The sequence below is a fragment of the Coturnix japonica genome, chromosome 1 (genome assembly GCF_001577835.2).
Source record: "Coturnix japonica isolate 7356 chromosome 1, Coturnix japonica 2.1, whole genome shotgun sequence".
In the NCBI taxonomy this organism is placed as follows: Eukaryota; Metazoa; Chordata; class Aves; order Galliformes; family Phasianidae; genus Coturnix; species Coturnix japonica.
In genome coordinates, this window is record NC_029516.1 from 47,312,489 (window position 1) to 47,330,802 (window position 18,314).

Below are 18,314 nucleotides of genomic sequence, written 5' to 3' on the forward strand. Positions count from 1 at the left end.
GATGTATTCTTCTTAGGCAAGGAAGAGGACTTTTGGAAAAAAAAATGTATTCCTTGCAGCATTGTTGTATCTTTGGGTACTGGATGTGCTGTTATATTAAATTATCGCCTTCTAATGTGTTTTCTGTCTTATATTGCCTCTGTTTCACGCTGTGCTTGGCTGAACTCCAAATCTTCTAATTTAGACAGGGATTTTGCAGGAGTTACCAGTGTTGGCTGACCTGAGTGGGTTACTGTGGGAGAAAAGGGGTATCTTACAGCTGTGACACATGTTTCACAATGTGATGTGAAGCAATCTTTGCAATAAATGTATCCTTCTCTTTCTCTCATTTTAGATCAAAGCATTGGAGCTGGATTCTAACCTTTACCGAATTGGACAGAGTAAAGTGTTTTTCAGAGCTGGAGTCCTTGCTCATCTTGAAGAAGAGAGAGATCTGAAAATCACAGATGTTATTATTGGCTTCCAGGCGTGCTGCAGAGGCTACCTGGCCAGAAAGTAAGGATCAGATTTTACAAAATACATTATAAACATATGTATTTCTCCTCTTCAGGTGCAAGTTTCTCTTCCCCCCAAAAAAAGCTGATTACCAATCGTTTTTTTTTTTGTCAGAAAGACCACAATTTGTTCATTGTATATATCAGCTGATAATGGTTTTAGAGTTGTCCAATCTCTGTAATACTTGAGTTCTAGCACCTGCAAGAAAACATACATGGTGCTGTCCTACATGCAGAGCAGTAAAGTTTATTTCCTTCCATAGGAACACTATACAGCAATACAGCAGGCAACTTTTTAGGTTTGGGTTTTTGGGGTTTTATTTTTGTGAAAGAGCTGCAAGCTACAAACGTGATTTCTCTGAAGCTGTTAGGTAGGACTGCAAATGGTACGTATCTAAAAACAAGAGTAGTATCTGTCAGGTACAGAACACCTCTGTTTTACATCTCCTTGTGGGGAAGTGAGAATGAGACTTCTAATATTGGAAGGTGCTAGGGAAAAACTTTTTAATACAGAGGAAATTGAGTAGAGGAAACAATAATCAACTTTACCTGGGCAGAAAAAGTCTTCAAAAAGCTGGAGGAATTTAGCTGCAAATTTTGATCTCCTTTTTTTTTAAAATTTTTTTTTTTTTGAGGAGGGAACCTTGTAAGAATATAATCTACAGTTATCCAAGAGTGGTCTTGATTGAGAGATTAGTGTCCCACTGGGGGTTCCTTTGTTATCTGATCTCCATTTTTTACTTTGTAGAGCTTTTGCCAAGCGCCAGCAGCAGCTGACAGCCATGAAGGTGCTCCAGAGGAACTGTGCTGCCTACTTGAAACTGCGGAACTGGCAGTGGTGGAGGTTGTTCACCAAGGTAATATTTTTTCCATTTCTGAGAGTTTTGGTGTAAGTTTGTAGTTGTGATTTAAGCGTCTCAAGTTGAACCACAGCAAAAAAAAACAGAACAACAACAAAAAAACACTTCCTTTCCAACTGAGCTTGCCTACAACTGCACCTTGATTCATTTAGATAGATAATATTGCGACATATTTTCTATCTGTGCAGTGTGCCTGTACAGAATAGTGCAAGGCTATGTGCAAGTAATGTGGAAAAGCAGAAGTCATGATTTAATGTTTTATGCATAGAGGAGGATTGCTAGCTTTGGTAGTATATCACTTCAAAGATTTGCTTTACTACATGGCTAGTCAATTTGGCTGGACAAAAATTGTTAACATGGAAAAAGAGATCTGTCATCTCTTCCTCCAGAATTATGAAAACACTGGAGTCTGATTCTGCTGTTAGATTTGCACAAATTTATCTTTATAAAGACAATGAGCACATGAAGGAATGGTCTTTTTCCCACACTTGTGGGATTTTTTGCTCCTCAACTATGGGATGTTGCAGCTAAGTCAAAGTTGAAAGTAGTTTCCTCCTTCCTATGAAGACTTCTAGGGTTTTTTGTGGGGAAGCAGAGATGAGTGGTGGTGTTGTTTTCTTTACATTGACTGCCCGTGAACTGTAATTTGCTCCACTGCATGGTGAAACTATTTTACTGTTATTACTGCTTACACCTTGAGTCCTGAAGTTTTTACCCGTTGCTTTCCTGAATTATCCCATCCTGGAGGAAACATCAGTTAGTCAGGCTTAGTGGCAAAACAGATTGTATGTAGTCCTCTGTGATTCTCCTATGGTTCATAACAAAGTAACTGGTCAGTCCTTCTGATACAGTACTTACAAAAAACATTGTTTTGTTGGATGCTTATCACATACAAGAGCATTCTGTCATGTTCTCAATGTTCATTAAATACATTCCAATCCCTTGGTTTCCTTTTCAGGTGAAACCCCTGTTGCAAGTAAGCAGACAGGAGGAAGAGATGATGGCCAAGGAAGAAGAACTAATAAAGGTTAAGGAGAAGCAGCTAGCTGCAGAAAATAGACTGAGTGAGATGGAGACATTCCAGGCCCAGGTGAGTTATGTATAAAACTCATTCTGTCTACTGTCTCAAGAGCTGTTCCTGTGCTTTAATGGTCTGATGCACAAGCTGCAGGATTCCTGCTTGCTGAAATATGTGACTTAGCTCTACCTTGTTCAGTTTTGCTTGCCCTTCTCCCCAGCTCAGTTTTTCCACCATGTCATTTAGTACAGTGAATAACTATTGCCTTATTACAGCCATTATCTATAAAGTCTCCTTTGGCTGAGTATTATAGCAAGCTGGTTGAATTCAGCCTTATCGTAAATGGAATTCTTTTTGTTTGGAACTCAGAAGGTGCAGCAGGCTTGTTTTTCTGCAGGGATGGTACCTACATTACTTTTGCAGGGGAAAACTAAATAATCAAACTGAAAACAAACAATCAAAACTAAACAATTTCAAACAGTCATGGTCTCTAGACCACGTGAATGTGGCTCTAACTTATAGTATAGAAGACAGATGAAGTTGTTATGATATAACTGCAGAACACTGGGGTATATATCCTCAATTAATATAAATTGCTTAGTGCTTTGCTAAATTGGAGTTTGTCTTACTGTTGTTTCTGTTTTGTATACTATGAAGCTTATGGCAGAGAAGATGCAGCTACAAGAACAACTGCAAGCAGAAGCTGAACTCTGTGCTGAAGCTGAGGAGATAAGAGCCCGTCTGACAGCCAAGAAACAAGAACTAGAGGAAATTTGTCATGACTTGGAAGCAAGGGTGGAGGAAGAAGAGGAACGGTGTCAACACCTGCAGGCTGAAAAGAAGAAAATGCAGCAGAATATTCAGGTAATGCATTAGGAATGCCATCTCTGGTATCAGTAAACAGGGTAATAGGAGTCAGAGTGGTTTGTTTGTCTTATTTTGGAGGGAATCAGAAGAGTGAGAATAACAATAAAAGAAATACAATTGAAAAATCTATGCATGGGAAATAACAGGGCAGAACAATTCTGATGCCTCAGGCATTCAAACAGTCATCTGGAATGTGTCGTTCCATTTTTGAAGGTGAAGGTTATGGCTACTTGTCAAATAACTGGACAAGTTTTTGCTTGAACCAGGTGTTTTGGGAACTGTAGTATTCTTTGCAACACAGTATTGTTTTCTTCTGCTGTAAATTTTATTTACTAAAGTTCAGTATGTTGCATCAAGTCAAGACAGAGAAGTCAATTCTGGAAAGTGCTAATATCACCTTGTGGGAGGGGTGGAAAAAACATTGAAAATTAGAACTTGACTATTGTGCTGGTTATATTGGCCAGTAAGCAGCATTGACAAGTTCCTTGTTTTTGTGTTTGTGTTGTGAAGGAACTAGAGGAGCAGCTTGAAGAAGAGGAAAGTGCAAGGCAGAAGTTGCAGCTGGAAAAAGTGACCACAGAGGCCAAACTGAAGAAACTAGAAGAAGATGTGATAGTTCTGGAAGACCAGAATCTCAAATTGGCCAAGGTAAGACTCCTGCAGTTTTCCATGCAGACTAAAGATGTTCCAGTGACTCCCTTGGAGCTACTAGCCAAAGGCTGACCTTTTCCTTTTTATGGGAGGCTTATGAATTAATTCAGTCTAGTGATAAGCAGCCCTAACTGGAATTTGTTTATGAAATTAGATGCCTGTCTGTATTTTTCACAGATCAGTGTTATATATTTAAATACAGTTAGTCAAGTTAGCCTTGACTAACTAACAATAGGTGAGCAAATCTTTTCTGGTACATTGCTATGCCAAGCAGTATCAAGTTACTTCTCAAACAGGCTTCCCTTTCGGCTTTGAAAGGGTTGTCAGATACAGATCTGTAAGCCACTGTTTATTGGAGTATTATCTGTAATCCTGAATGGATTTGTTTCCTTCCACGTTTCCTTGTTGCAGTAGTAGTCACTAATGACATGAATATCTTCTTTAAGCACGGTCAACTCTGAAAATTCTCCTGTAATTCCAGCAACTGCATTGACAATAACTTCCCAATTCCACAGGAAAAGAAACTGTTGGAAGACAGAATGTCTGAATTCACAACAAACCTAACAGAGGAAGAGGAGAAATCAAAGAGTTTAGCCAAACTAAAGAACAAGCATGAGGCCATGATCACAGACCTGGAAGGTGCCGTCTTTTAGTATATTTTAAGAAGCAGATCCTGCATAGGAATTGTTTGTTCAGTTTTGGGTGGTTTCTTGTTTAAAGCTGTGGAGTTTCAGTTTCATTTCTGAAGCTTGAGTCTCAGTCTGGTTTTTGAGGGGTTAAAAACTAGTCTATAGTGTGTATGCTATTGATTGGTTTGATAGAGCTGTTCAGTGGCTGGGTGAAGGTTATGTGCCTCATCAGCTGAGCCTATGATTTAAATAAAAAGCCTCTCCAAAGCAGCAGGCTAATGGAGAAGAGAAGCTGGTTCTCTTTCTTCTCCTACTGTGGAAGGGTCTCCACCTTTCTACTTCCAGCAGCATCATTTTGTCAGGGTTGGTGTGGGTTTTGATGCTCCATTTGTGCAAGTTCTTCAGAGTTCAAGCTAGATGCTCTTTATCGTGGGGCTGGCCAGGTCAACACAGCAGGAGATGGCCTATTTAATTGCAGTAAAAGGAGAGCAGTCCTTGTGCTCAGCATCACTTAATGAGTGTCGTGTGGTGTGGATGCTGGGAGAGACTAGCATTGTGCTTGTTATTTATTGTTTTTTTACAATGAAGCGGGGAAGGAGGTTTGGATATAAAATGAGGGAGAGGAAAATTGCACGCGTATCTTTTAAGTGCAAAATACGTGAACCATCTGCATTATCCTGACAGAATAATGCACTCCAGCTAGTTTTTACGGTTGTATTACCAGGAAAGATATTATTGCCTGAATAGCTTTATTTTCTCTGCCTTGCACAGTGTTCTTTGAATGACTTTGTGTCATTGTGCAACTTACTTTGTCCTTGTCTGTATTAGAACGTCTTCGACGTGAAGAAAAGCAGAGGCAAGAATTGGAGAAGACTCGTCGAAAGCTTGAGGGAGACTCCAGTGATCTGCATGACCAGATTGCTGAGCTGCAGGCTCAGATTGCAGAACTCAAAATACAGCTGTCCAAGAAGGAAGAGGAGCTGCAGGCAGCCTTAGCTAGGTGAGAATCTGACCTATGGTACTGCCACATTCGTTAGGAGGTATTTCTTCTAGTCTTGTGTCACTTTGGAATCTTATGTATTTCAGTCTGTGAACTGTTAGGATTCATATCCTTAGCATCAGAGTTCTTTGGCTGTTACTCACTGCCACGTTCTCTGTACAGAGCTAGGCTATCACTGCAACATGTGCTGTGGAAGTTTTGCTATAGGATTTCAGAGGGGGTTAAAAAATAGTAGCAGGGCACTGTCTCTCTGTGGTAGGTGCTTTATTTGTCTATTCAGTGAAGTGTCCAACTTCCATTGTAAAATGGAACTTTTTCTTCTGCTTCTGTTTTGCTTCTGTTGTCAGTCTCTCTGTGTCCCCCTCTTTAAGGTAAGTAATTGTGCTCTGTCAAGTATTGAGAGTTAGAAATTAGAATTTTGTAGGTGATCTATGGATCAAAGTTTGAAAGTAATCATGTAGAGCCTATCTGTATCAGCTTTTTTCCTGGATTATTCTTGTAGGGCAGGTGGTTTTCATTTATGTATGCTTTATATCTGGCTCTGACCAGAACTCTTATCTTAAACACAGGGTGGAAGAAGAGGCAGCTCAGAAGAACATGGCCCTGAAAAAGATCAGGGAACTTGAGTCCCAGATCACTGAGCTGCAGGAAGACCTGGAGTCAGAGAGAGCTTCCAGGAACAAAGCCGAAAAACAGAAGAGAGACCTGGGAGAGGAGCTGGAAGCATTGAAAACAGAGCTAGAAGACACTTTAGATTCTACAGCTGCTCAGCAGGAGCTCAGGTAACTACAATATGTAGTTGTGTTGTATGGTCTGGTTTTGTTCTTGACTTCTTTATTAAAATAAATGCAAGTCTTTGTCAGAGCATGCTGGTTAGCAGCCTCCAATGGCTACAGAAGGAGACAGTGTGCAAGCTGTAGTCAAGACTGCGTTCCATTGTCTGGTGTAAGGAAGTTAGTTTGTTCTGTAACCCTAGTGGTGGTGATACCCAAAACATTCACACTTTCACATTCGATTGTTAGTGTAGTGAGCTTGTACTTAAGAAGGGTACAAAGATAAGTGCTAACTTTGAGAAATGTATTTGTAGCATGTAGGGCTAACCAAACCTTGGTGTTTTTCTGCATTAGAGATGCTGTTTGCGGATATGCACATCCGTTTGATTCTCTCCTTGCCATCTACATAAGAGCTGTGAATTTTGCAGGTCAAAGAGAGAACAAGAAGTAACGGTTTTGAAGAAGACCCTTGAGGATGAGGCGAAGACACATGAGGCTCAGATCCAAGAGATGAGGCAGAAACATTCACAAGCCATTGAAGAACTGGCAGAGCAATTAGAGCAAACCAAACGGGTATGTGGAACAGGGAGTGCAAGACCAAAGCAGTCAGCCTCTCTGAAGTGAATGAAGTGATAGCTGCTCTGTTGCAGTGTCTTAATACATGATGCACATACTCTTCATTCCTTGGTAGATCATTTTGTACTATGGAGCATATTATAGATGTATAAATAGCTGCATTCATTCATTTGTTCCCATCAGGCATCTTCTACTGAATAGCCAAGATACTGTTTAGTTCTTTTCACTTCTAGCATTTGTTGAACTGTACAGCCTTTAATTTGAAACTCTGATGGTGCAAGACTATCTCCTTTATTGTTGTCTGCTCTGATTGTTTGTCTCCTGCTTATCAGGTGTTCATATTGTTTTTTTCTGAATGAGCAGTCTAAGACTTAGCTGTAAAACATGCAACATTGGTTTGTTGGAATAATTTGGAGGGGGAAAAAAACGTAATCACTCACTGGATGTATTCTGCTGTATCTTCAGTCTGAGGTATTTTGTTGTTATTTCCCTCCCCCTCCAGGTGAGAGCAAATCTTGAAAAAGCAAAACAAGCCCTGGAAAGTGAAAAGGCTGAACTGTCCAATGAAGTGAAGGTACTTCTGCAAGGCAAAGGGGATGCAGAGCACAAGAGGAAAAAAGTAGATGCTCAGCTCCAAGAACTGCAGGTGAAATTTACAGAAGGTGAAAGAGTAAAGACAGAATTGGCTGAGAGAGTGAACAAGTTGCAGGTGAGTGGCATGGGTTTTCCTTAGCTTCTGTTGTAGCCAGAGAATAGAGAGGAAAGAAGGTTATAGGGTGGTACCTTCCTGTGGTTAATTTGAAAATCTCTTGTTCCTCCAGAGGATCTTTATCCTCTGCTTTTTTGTAGGAACTTTTTCCTACAAAAAAGCACAGACATAGTTTGCTTCCCAAGGACTCAGCAAACTCCTTAACTCATTATCAGCTCAGGCCATTAGGACTGGTGTCATTAATGAGCAGCCACCAAAAGGTGCTTCCCTTCAGCGTGCAGCAGTTTGTACTGTACAGTTCCATAACCTTTCAGCTACTTGTGAGCCTAGAGTGGCACAGTCTGGTGATTTGGAAGAATGTATCTTGATAGTTTGTAATGTGGTTGATGGTGAAGAGGGGTGGCTAAAGGGAGATGCTGAAATTCAGGATTTTTTCCAGCTCTCTTCAAGATAAACAATACCTTTGGTTCACACCAAGCATTGCCTATCATTAGGGCTGTCGTTAGGTGTTTAGCATTGCTGGTGTATGCATACTCTTCTGGAGTCTGAAAATGTAATTTGGAGTATCTACATGCAGTCCTGAAGCAAATCACATGTGATAAAGAGATTTAAAGACAAAAGGTTGTTGCAGTTGAGTCTCTTTTGGATTCTTTGTATTTCATCCCTAGGTACCTAGAAATGACACATGTCTTCTCCCAGGAGATGATACGCATGCCTTACTTTTGAGAAGTGCCTTGTTTTTCACATTCAGGTCTTGCAGCTGTTCCTGGCTTTCTTCATCTTGCTGATGCATTTAATAAGTGATACTCTCATCTCTCCTGCAGGTTGAGCTGGACAATGTCACAGGCCTTTTGAACCAGTCTGACAGCAAATCAATCAAATTAGCAAAGGACTTCTCTGCTCTGGAGTCACAGCTTCAGGATACTCAGGTGAGAGCTCTGGAAGCCAAGATATCCATATTATCTGTATAACTTACATCCACTGTCTGTTACAAATGGTCTCAACTAAAGTGAGAAAGCAATCTGGACTGCTGTTAACTGACTATACAACACTTCAAAGGATTGAATCTGGCTGTTTTGCTAAGGGGCTGTGCTGCATGGTGTTGAGAGCATTACTGATGAAACGAGCTCTTTCTCTTCCTTCTGCTTCTTCAGTATATGGAACACACGTAACTTTCCATGTCTTAGAAGTCTTCCTCTATCACTCTTCTGCTTGGGAGTTCTTTGTTGCTAGTACTGAGCTGCAATGCTAGATTCTTGTGTTTGATGGGCTTTTTTTATTTCTCTGTTCATGATTTCCAATAGATCCATAAAGTTATCCCATTGGATAAGTTAGTAAGTTAGAAGCTAGTAAATATTGTTGGTGCCCCAAGTTGGTAAATGATCACTGTCTTAGAATTCTGCTATGAGTAAAGTTGTTCTTAACCATGCAAAATCACTTTAGCCTATTGTCCATTTCTGTGGTAATAAACTTCAAAAATATTCCTGCTGGAGAGAATGACTGAGGATGGTGAGCCTTGTAAACCAAGGAGATGTACTGAGTTCCTCTGGGGTGCTTGTGTTGTAGGAGCTGCTGCAGGAGGAGACTCGCCTAAAGCTGAGCTTCAGCACTAAACTGAAGCAAACAGAGGATGAAAAAAATGCTTTGAAAGAGCAACTGGAAGAAGAAGAGGAGGCGAAGAGAAACCTAGAGAAGCAGATCTCTGTTCTTCAGCAACAGGTACAGTCTACCTTCCATAAATCAAACACTTGGGAGGAGAGGAAGTGCAATTCTAACTTGAAGGAAGTAAAATGTAAATGAGGAATGGGCATCTAATGAGAGAACCTTTGATGGACAAGGGTGATCCTGCTTACTTGATTGAGTCTCAGATAATGATCTTACTGTAGATTTCTACCCAGGAATTCCTTTGGAGTCATTGATACAGTGTTGATGATTGTAGGTGATTCCTTCAGAACTCAACAGACCTATTTCCTCAGCTCATCTAGTGCCAGTAAACCACATACAGTGTTGTGCTACATGTGGTGAGATTCACATGCAGTCTTTTCTGTTCTTCAGGCAGTAGATGCCAGGAAGAAGATGGATGATGGTCTGGGCTGCCTTGAAATAGCAGAAGAAGCCAAGAAGAAGCTGCAAAAGGACTTGGAGAGCTTAACCCAGCGTTATGAGGAGAAGATAGCTGCATATGACAAGCTGGAAAAAACAAAGACCCGCCTGCAGCAAGAGCTGGATGACATTGCTGTGGACCTGGATCATCAGCGCCAGACAGTTTCCAACCTAGAGAAGAAGCAGAAGAAGTTTGATCAGGTATGACTTCAGTGTCAATCTGTTCAGTGTAGGTACATCTGACTAGGCAGGTTTGCCTCTTAAGAATATCTAAACAGTGCTGTTTGGAGAATACACATTTATTTCTAAACTCAGGTACAGCACATAAAGTGGAGAGAAGCTGTCATAGAGGGAAACTTGTTTCTTGCACAAGAAGTTTAGTGATGCGCCTTTTCCCAAAGGGCTAACAGTTATACTGATAACAATATCCAGTTGTAAATGCTGGCTGCAGTTTTTGAGGGGCTGTTTGGAACTGATATGTTGGATGCTTAGGGAATCAGAGGTTTATTCACATGGGGTCAGCACATTATTGGAGATGGGATGGTATGCATTCTCTGAAGACAGGTTTTCTTGATTCTTTCTGTCTGAGGCAGAATGCTACTTAGAAGGCAAAAAACAGAAAAGGTGCATGTTTGCCTTGTTCAGAATGGCTTAGTGATTTCTCAAAATACTAATGCTGTGTTCTTGTAGCTCTTGGCGGAGGAGAAGAACATCTCAGCCAAATATGCAGAAGAGAGAGACCGTGCTGAAGCTGAAGCCCGTGAGAAGGAGACAAAGGCCCTCTCCCTGGCCAGAGCCCTTGAAGAAGCCATAGAACAGAAAGCTGAACTGGAACGAGTCAATAAGCAGTTCCGCACTGAGATGGAAGACCTGATGAGTTCAAAGGATGATGTTGGGAAAAGCGTAAGTATGGAGCTAAGGAGTCTGTGCAGGACATGTCACAAAGACATTACTGTTAGTTTGATGCTGCAGAATACTTATGCTGGTGTGAACATGGTCAATTGTAGTAGAGAGCACTGAATGCTTTGAGGATTTGTGAATATTACATTTGTATTACATTAGTGAGCAGGAAAGTTGAGTAGAAAGAGCTTGGAAATTACCCAGATGACATAGTGTTAGAGACTTGTATTGTGTGAGATGAATTAGAGGCTGTGGCACAGTGAAAGTCAGCCTTTTCTCTTGCATAGCTGGTGATGGGACTAGAGGGAATGGATTCAAATTGCACCAGGGGGTGGGGTCAGCTTGGTTATGAGGAAAAATTTATTCTCAGAAAGATTGGCCAGGGACTGGAATGGATTGCCCAGGGAGGTGGTGGAGTCACTGGCCCTGGAGGAGTTCAAGAAACGTTTAGATGTGATACTGAGGGACCTGGGTTAGTGGGGAGATATTGGTGGTAGGTGGATGGTTGGACTTGATGGCCTTGGAAGTCTTTTCCAACCTTAGTGCTTCTGTGTGGAAAATGCAGGGAATAGTTGACAGTGGAACACGGTAACCCAAATATTTCATAATAAGGAAAAGATTGTGAAAGCAGGAAGGAAAAGATTAAAAAAAATCATCATTAGAAGTTAAAATTACTTTATTGAACTCTGTCAGAATCAGGGGTGTCTGTATACCTCTGGTAAGTCATTTGGGACTGCACTTACAAATACTTCTCCTCCTGATCACCACACATAAATGACCAGAGTTAATGGTAATCATAATCCATGTGGCAGCTTGCAGCTATGTGAGCAGCTGGATCAGAGAGGTATCCTTGCATTAATATAAGGAACAAATACAGTGTCCTTGTGTCTTGTCTAGAGTAGTGGCTGCTCTCAGGCTTTTTTGTTCTTAGGATAGGTGAAACTGTCCTCTTTGAGGTAACCTTGTATGTGGTACTGTGCTGTAGGTCCATGAGCTGGAGAAGGCTAAGCGAGCCCTGGAGCAGCAGGTGGAGGAGATGAAGACGCAGCTGGAAGAGCTGGAGGATGAACTGCAGGCCACAGAGGATGCCAAACTGCGGCTAGAAGTGAACCAACAGGCCATGAAGGCACAGTTTGACCGAGACCTCCTGGGACGTGATGAACAGAATGAAGAGAAGAGGAAACAGCTGATTAGACAAGTAAGAATGGCCTCGTAAATCCTGAAAGTGTTCTGCAAAGGCATTTATGCCCAAAGATGGCTAAGACAGTGCCAGTACATACATTGTTGTTAATGATAACTCTCCAGTCAGTGCTACAAAGGCTTTCCCTTGTGTGCATGATTTTTCAGATAGCCTTTGCCTATCTGAAGATCCTGTGTTGCTTTATTAGTGAGGAATGTTAGCCCTCGTCCCTCTGCCAGCAGGGATTAGAAGAAGTCACGTGCTTGCACTTGAGTGCAGTTTGTAAGGTGGATGTGAAAAGCAGCTTTGGGGAAATCAAGAAGCTGAAATGCTGATGCCTGAATTTCTGTGTACAGGTGCGAGAGATGGAGGTGGAATTGGAAGATGAACGAAAACAGCGTTCCATTGCTGTGGCTGCCAGGAAGAAACTAGAGCTGGACCTGAAGGATCTGGAAAGCCACATAGACACTGCTAACAAGAACCGCGATGAAGCCATCAAGCAGCTCCGCAAACTGCAGGTGAGGAACTGCAATTGTTTTAGTTGTCAGCATAAAGCATATTTACCTAGGGAAATGAGATACAAGATTTCACCTCATGAGAACCATGTATCAGTGTCACAAGAGCAGCAACTTGGTAGCAGTTTACCAGGAAAGATTTATTGGCATTTCAAATATCTTTCTAACCCCCTTCTGCCTGTTTAATTCCCTGAGAGACGAGCTGCTGGGAAAGTCTGCTCGAGCGCTTGCCTCATATCAGTGTTTCAGTAAAGGATTATGGAGTTGCAGAGCTAGAGAGACTTAAAAGATGATGTAGGCCTTCTCCCGCCTGAAACAGTTCTGTCATACCGTTCTAATTCTTACAGGCATGTGTCTGATCCGTTTTGAGGAAAAACGCCAAATCCTCCCTTAGGCCATCCATTCCACTTCTTCACTAGAAAGCTTCCTGTACTCCTCCCTCTCGTATCTAAGAATTGTTTTCCCCTGCAATTTAAGCAACTCTGTTTACTTCAATTACAACTTCTCCTTGTTTCTTGTGAAATGAAACGAGATGATTCCTTCATTTTACAGCAGCCTTTTAGGTAGCTGAAGACTAATGTAGTCCCCATTTCCACTTTCCCTCCCTGTATTTCCTGTAAGGTAAATGTAAGCATTTGTTCATGCAGATGCTCTGAAGTCCATCCATTTTTGTCCTCCTTTTTCAGGCACAAATGAAGGATTACATGCGGGAACTGGAGGACACGCGCACCTCCAGAGAAGAGATTTTGGCTCAGGCCAAAGAGAACGAGAAGAAGCTGAAGAGCATGGAGGCAGAGATGATCCAATTGCAGGAGGTAATGGCATATGCATACAAGTCAAGGGTTTGTTTGTTTTCTTGACCAGGAACCAAGCGTGGCAGCTTGAGCTTGAGCAGTGTTCTTTTCCTTTCTTTTGTGTTGTTTTTTTCATTCTGTTCAAATACGAGGTCTGTTTCAAACTGCAGAATTCGGTCCTTTCTTGACAGCTGCAATAGAAGTGATGCAAAACAAAGGAAGTTGTGAAGTAGGAGGGAAACAAATGGTGTCTTATAATTCAGTCTGGATCTAGCCAGAGGCTGTACCACCCATTACTGTTAACTTCTTTTTCCTGTGCTGCATTAGTTGGTCGCTTCCCATTGCATCAGTGACCGTCTCGTTTCCATTCCAGGAACTTGCAGCTGCTGAGCGTGCCAAGCGCCAGGCCCAGCAAGAAAGGGATGAGCTGGCTGATGAGATTGCCAACAGCAGTGGTAAAGGGTGAGTAATGTTCCCTGCTCAAGGGTGGAGGAGCTGGTTGGAGAAAATACTTTGCAGGCTGTTATTTTTCTGTAGGCTGCAGTTTGTACCGCATCCTCTGTGCTTTCGGAAGACAGAGCTTGTTTTATAAAACAAGAGGTGGCAGGTTTTCCCCCAAGTCATTAATGCTGCCAACATCACGTGAATGTTTGTGTGTCCTGCAGAGCACTGGCCATGGAGGAAAAGAGACGCCTGGAGGCCCGGATAGCACAGCTGGAGGAAGAGCTGGAGGAAGAACAGGGCAACACTGAGATAATCAATGACCGGCTCAAGAAGGCAAATCTTCAGGTACTTATGCAGGCTGGATGTGTGAGCAGAGGCTCTCTAACCTGTGTAAATTGTCAGGCTGTGCTCTGGAAAATGCCAGCTGCTCTGTGGATGTTATGGGCCCTGGGAAGTCTATAGACATGAGCAAGGTAAAAAACACCTGAATGCCACAACAAAAAAGGCGGTGGGCAGTTGGAGCTCATGTTAACTCACTAGTTCTGATCCTGGAGTATGAGGTGATTTTGGTAGCTGGAACCATCTCCAAAGTTTTTCAGGAATTTCCTTTTGTTTTTTTCCTTTCTTTTTTTTTCTTAATTGAGGAACTCTGAGAAATATGATCTGTAGTCTGTTTTTCTGCCTTGGCGTGCTGAACAGTGCCACAGTGTGTTTGGAAAGAGTCTTTTCCGCCAGTTCTATGCTTCTTCAAATGGACTATCCATATGGAATTTGTTAGGCTGCTATAGAAACGATGATCCTAATCTGCCTGTTCTCTGCTGTGCTTTATCTTTCCGACTTTAGGAGTCAGGCATGCTGTTCTGTTAGCTCTCTAAAGCCAAGAAGTTGGCTGATGGTTTTCCAAGTGGTGGCTCTACTCCAAAGAACATAACTTTCTCCTTGACTATCAGCCAGAGCGCTGGATTGGAAGTGGATTGAGTTTTTGCCCTTTTGTCTTTGAAAGTCAGTAGTTTCAGGCTGCTTCTTTGTTGTTGAAGCAGACATAGACAGCAAGTAAGCGATAGATCGCTAAAGCAGTAGAGCACGTGTATTGAATCCACTTGCCTTCAGGACGGATGCAGTTCACTAGGACTGGTAATTATTGCGTTAAGTGCCAAACTGCTCCTTCACCCGGGAGAGGCACATGATTGGCAAACATAGTCCTAAGAGAAGGTTGATAAGCCTGTTTTTCAAGTAATTACTTTTAAAAAATTGGAATAAGCTAAGAAGTTTTGAGTAGTAGTCTGCATCTCTGCCTACAGACAGCTCCTCCTGTAGCAGTTATTCCAGGTGTTCAGCTCACCCTGAGGGTCCTTTTTCTTTGCATGTCAGCATGTGTCTAAGAACAAAGTCAGCCTTTCACACTGGGACACCTGATATACAAAGGGCTGCTTCTCTCCACAGATTGATCAGATGAATGCCGACCTGAATGCTGAGCGCAGCAACGCACAGAAGAATGAGAATGCTCGCCAGCAGATGGAGCGCCAGAACAAGGAGCTTAAGCTTAAGCTGCAGGAGATGGAGAGCGCAGTGAAGTCCAAGTACAAGGCCACCATCACAGCCTTGGAAGCGAAGATAGTGCAGCTGGAAGAGCAGTTAGACATGGAGACCAAGTATGTCCTAGCCAGAACTCTGGTTGTTTTACAAGCACCCGCCCTCTCAGGAATTTTAAGCCCTTCTGAGCAAATTCTACCTTGTCTGTATGAGGGCCTCATCGTAGAGGTACTGGGTGGTGCATCCTTGCTCTCATTGTAGAGTCCTTTTGCTTCAGCCAAACTCAACCAGTCCTAAAGCTGCAGCTGTGATGCGCTGTTGCTGTTCCTCTGTAGCGTCAGGAGAAGTGTCTGTGGTGCCAATACCTTTTAGTAGCTTTTAATCATCTCTAGGAAACCTTGCTTCCCATCCATTTTTTTTCTTTCTTCTTTTATAATAAAAAATTAGTGTGATTTCTGATATCCTCTTTGTTTCTAACTTACCTGTGTCAGGTCTTGATGGGGGGACAGCAGGGGGTAAATTCATATCTGAGCTGTCGCTGTATTTCTGTGCAGGGAGCGCCAGGCTGCCAGCAAGCAAGTGCGCCGTGCTGAGAAGAAGCTGAAAGATATATTGCTGCAGGTGGATGATGAGAGGCGTAATGCTGAGCAATTCAAAGATCAGGTGTGTTTGGTTACCTACAGCATTGTACTGTCTGCTGGTGGGAGGGTTCCTCTCCTATGGTCGAGGCATCCTCTGTATTTAAGAGGAAAAGCTTGGAGCTGCCAAGTCCGAGGCAGCTTCTTTCAGGAAGGGGAGACTTGGGAAACTGTCCTTATTGCCACTGTAACTGCTGTGCTGTAAGCGAGGGAGCGCTGATCTCTTTCCCTGCCCGTTCTCAGGCGGACAAGGCGAACATGCGCTTGAAGCAGCTGAAACGCCAGCTTGAGGAAGCAGAAGAGGAGGCCCAGCGAGCCAACGCGTCCCGCAGGAAACTCCAGCGCGAACTGGACGATGCCACTGAAACAGCTGATGCCATGAATAGAGAGGTCAGCTCCCTCAAGAGCAAACTCAGGTAAGGCAGAGCGTTTTGTGCGGTACCTTGGCACCCGGCACAGCATAGGCTTGCTGTAGCCACCCACAGCAAACAGTCTGTTTCCTTTTTCCCAAGCCTGCCGTGTCTGGTGTGTGGGGTGAATCTGGTGTTACTGATGTGCTGTCTGTCCTTCCCTAGGCGCGGGGACCTGCCCTTTGTTGTCACACGTCGGCTTGTCAGGAAGGGCACAGGAGAGTGCTCCGATGAGGAAGTGGACGGCAAGGCAGAAGCTGGTGATGCCAAAGCTACTGAATAAGTCCTCTCATTTTGCCCAGGTTACACACGATGGAACGACCCATCCACCCTCCCCTTTTCCATTGGACTTTCTGCAAACCCTCTCCTCTTAAATTGGCTGGGGATCTGCAGAGCAAGTCCGGCTCTGTGTATCTGGAGCCATTGGGCATCTGCGTTCCTCGTTTCCTCCTCTTTTCCAGTTTCCTAATCCTCTTTGTATTTAATGCCAAAGAGTTGGGGCTCTGAAATCTGAACGGCAGTTTGGCATCTTCAAAGTCGTGTAGAACTGTCTGTGCCACGTCTGCTGATGAATCCTTACACAATTTGGAGGGAGTGGGGTTAGGGAAAGATTATTTTTGCTGTAAATCTCCTTTTTGTCTTCAGATGCTAGCTGCAGGGAAGCTCCTTCCTGTATTCTTTCCCCTCCCTCTTTGTTTGCTTTCGGCAATCGTGTTCAGTGACCTCAGACTTCTGCCTCTTTTCATCTGCCCACCCACACGGTTTGGGAGCAGTTTCAGGAAAAACGGTGTGCTTTGGCCATGGCAACTCAGCCTTTCTTCTTTCACACGATTCCAGGGAGGGGTGAAGAGGGAAACAACCGTCACCCCAAACCCAAAACCCCCCCGGGACTACCTGGAGGACTTGCCAAAGTTGTCTTTTTTACAAAACAATTTCCTTCCCCTTTCTTTTTTTCTCCCCTTCCCTCCCCCCTCCTCCTCGTTTTTACTGTCTGGACAGATCTCTGAAGTGCAATGATGTCCTGTTAGTGTCTCTGCCTCTGAGCGGTTTCATCTAAGGTAGCGTGGACCAGTAGTTGATGACAGGCTGGGGAAGCAGAATGATGTCCTTGTGCTTGTCTGAGAATCTCTAGGGGACCAAATATATTTAATGGCAATAGAATCTAGGGGAATTTAATAGGGTAGCGGGCAGAGGGTGGGGATGAGGGGAGGGAAATCCCTCTTTTATTGACATGTCCGAGCCTCTTGCACCTGCTCTGTAACCAGGGGTTGGGATTAGTTATTGTGCACCATTGACTAAGAGTATATTAAAAACCCTTTAATCTGCACAGGTATATGTAAGGCCTTTGTATCTCTCGTAATAAGTAATTAAGATAAAAAAATAAAGGTCTTTATCACTGCCTTTCTATTGGGACCATGGTTATATAGAGATAGTCTTTACTTTTCTACACCGTACACTGGTTGCTGGATTTACCTGTATTCTTAACCATATTGTATATGCTGCATTTAGACCTACTTATGAGCAAAGTAAAGATAATTAAGGCTGGAGCACTGTGCTGTCTGCCTGGAGCGCTCTGAGTGCAGGAGCCTCGTGTCCCAATTGCTGTCACAAGGAAATTTTAATTTCTTTTTTTTTTAATTTTTTTTTTTTATATATATATAAATATATATATATAAAATAAAAGTGCCTTAGCATGTGCCTCAGCTGTGTGTCACCACTACAGTCAGTAATGGATTACTGGTGCTCCACTGATGTTACCAATAAAGATTATCCATGTGCTGCAGTCTATGTGCCTGCGTTGCCGTTCCCTCCTTCCCTGGCCACACTGAGGATGGCGTGCACCGCTCCCAAAGCACCACGTGTGTCCTCAGAGCATCGGCCTGGCCCTGGCAGTGGAGCCGCACAGCTCTGATGCTGACATTGGATGCTGGTGTATTGCTGTGGCGGCCGGCAGTGGCCAATGATGTGGACTTTGGAGGAAGGTGACACAGGTGTGCTGTGAGTGTCCGTGTTTCAGAAGGCAGTATTTTGCAGCTACAAACAGCTCAAATCTGCTGGAGCAGCCCCAACCGCTGCCTCCGCTGCATCACACCTGTAGTTGGGCCGGGGCCTGATCTTACAGCTCATCCGTGGGCCTGAAATCGTCTCCAACAGGCTGAGGTTTAAAGCTTGGTGAGAAAGGAGCCGAGCAGCGGTGAGCGGGAGCGCTGGGGCTGCTGG

At 43.2% G+C, this 18,314-nt stretch overlaps 1 protein-coding gene across 1 annotated transcript in view; it reads left to right on the plus strand.

Annotated features, from left to right (window-relative positions):
* The window catches only part of MYH9 (myosin heavy chain 9), a 65,995-nt gene extending 48,113 nt beyond the window's left edge, over positions 1 to 17,882 (plus strand). Inside the window, exons 19-41 of the mRNA XM_015862207.2 lie at positions 335 to 495; positions 1,243 to 1,351; positions 2,313 to 2,444; positions 3,030 to 3,236; positions 3,750 to 3,887; positions 4,406 to 4,529; positions 5,348 to 5,519; positions 6,089 to 6,301; positions 6,721 to 6,865; positions 7,371 to 7,577; positions 8,402 to 8,506; positions 9,144 to 9,296; positions 9,633 to 9,881; positions 10,371 to 10,583; positions 11,566 to 11,778; positions 12,117 to 12,278; positions 12,962 to 13,090; positions 13,443 to 13,531; positions 13,735 to 13,858; positions 14,957 to 15,165; positions 15,601 to 15,709; positions 15,928 to 16,100; positions 16,260 to 17,882. Coding sequence (XP_015717693.1) covers positions 335 to 495; positions 1,243 to 1,351; positions 2,313 to 2,444; positions 3,030 to 3,236; positions 3,750 to 3,887; positions 4,406 to 4,529; positions 5,348 to 5,519; positions 6,089 to 6,301; positions 6,721 to 6,865; positions 7,371 to 7,577; positions 8,402 to 8,506; positions 9,144 to 9,296; positions 9,633 to 9,881; positions 10,371 to 10,583; positions 11,566 to 11,778; positions 12,117 to 12,278; positions 12,962 to 13,090; positions 13,443 to 13,531; positions 13,735 to 13,858; positions 14,957 to 15,165; positions 15,601 to 15,709; positions 15,928 to 16,100; positions 16,260 to 16,377 — 3,654 coding nt within the window. The 3' untranslated portion in view covers positions 16,378 to 17,882. The remainder of the gene's footprint in view (positions 1 to 334; positions 496 to 1,242; positions 1,352 to 2,312; positions 2,445 to 3,029; positions 3,237 to 3,749; positions 3,888 to 4,405; positions 4,530 to 5,347; positions 5,520 to 6,088; positions 6,302 to 6,720; positions 6,866 to 7,370; positions 7,578 to 8,401; positions 8,507 to 9,143; positions 9,297 to 9,632; positions 9,882 to 10,370; positions 10,584 to 11,565; positions 11,779 to 12,116; positions 12,279 to 12,961; positions 13,091 to 13,442; positions 13,532 to 13,734; positions 13,859 to 14,956; positions 15,166 to 15,600; positions 15,710 to 15,927; positions 16,101 to 16,259) is intronic.
* Positions 17,883 to 18,314: the final 432 nt, after the last annotated feature.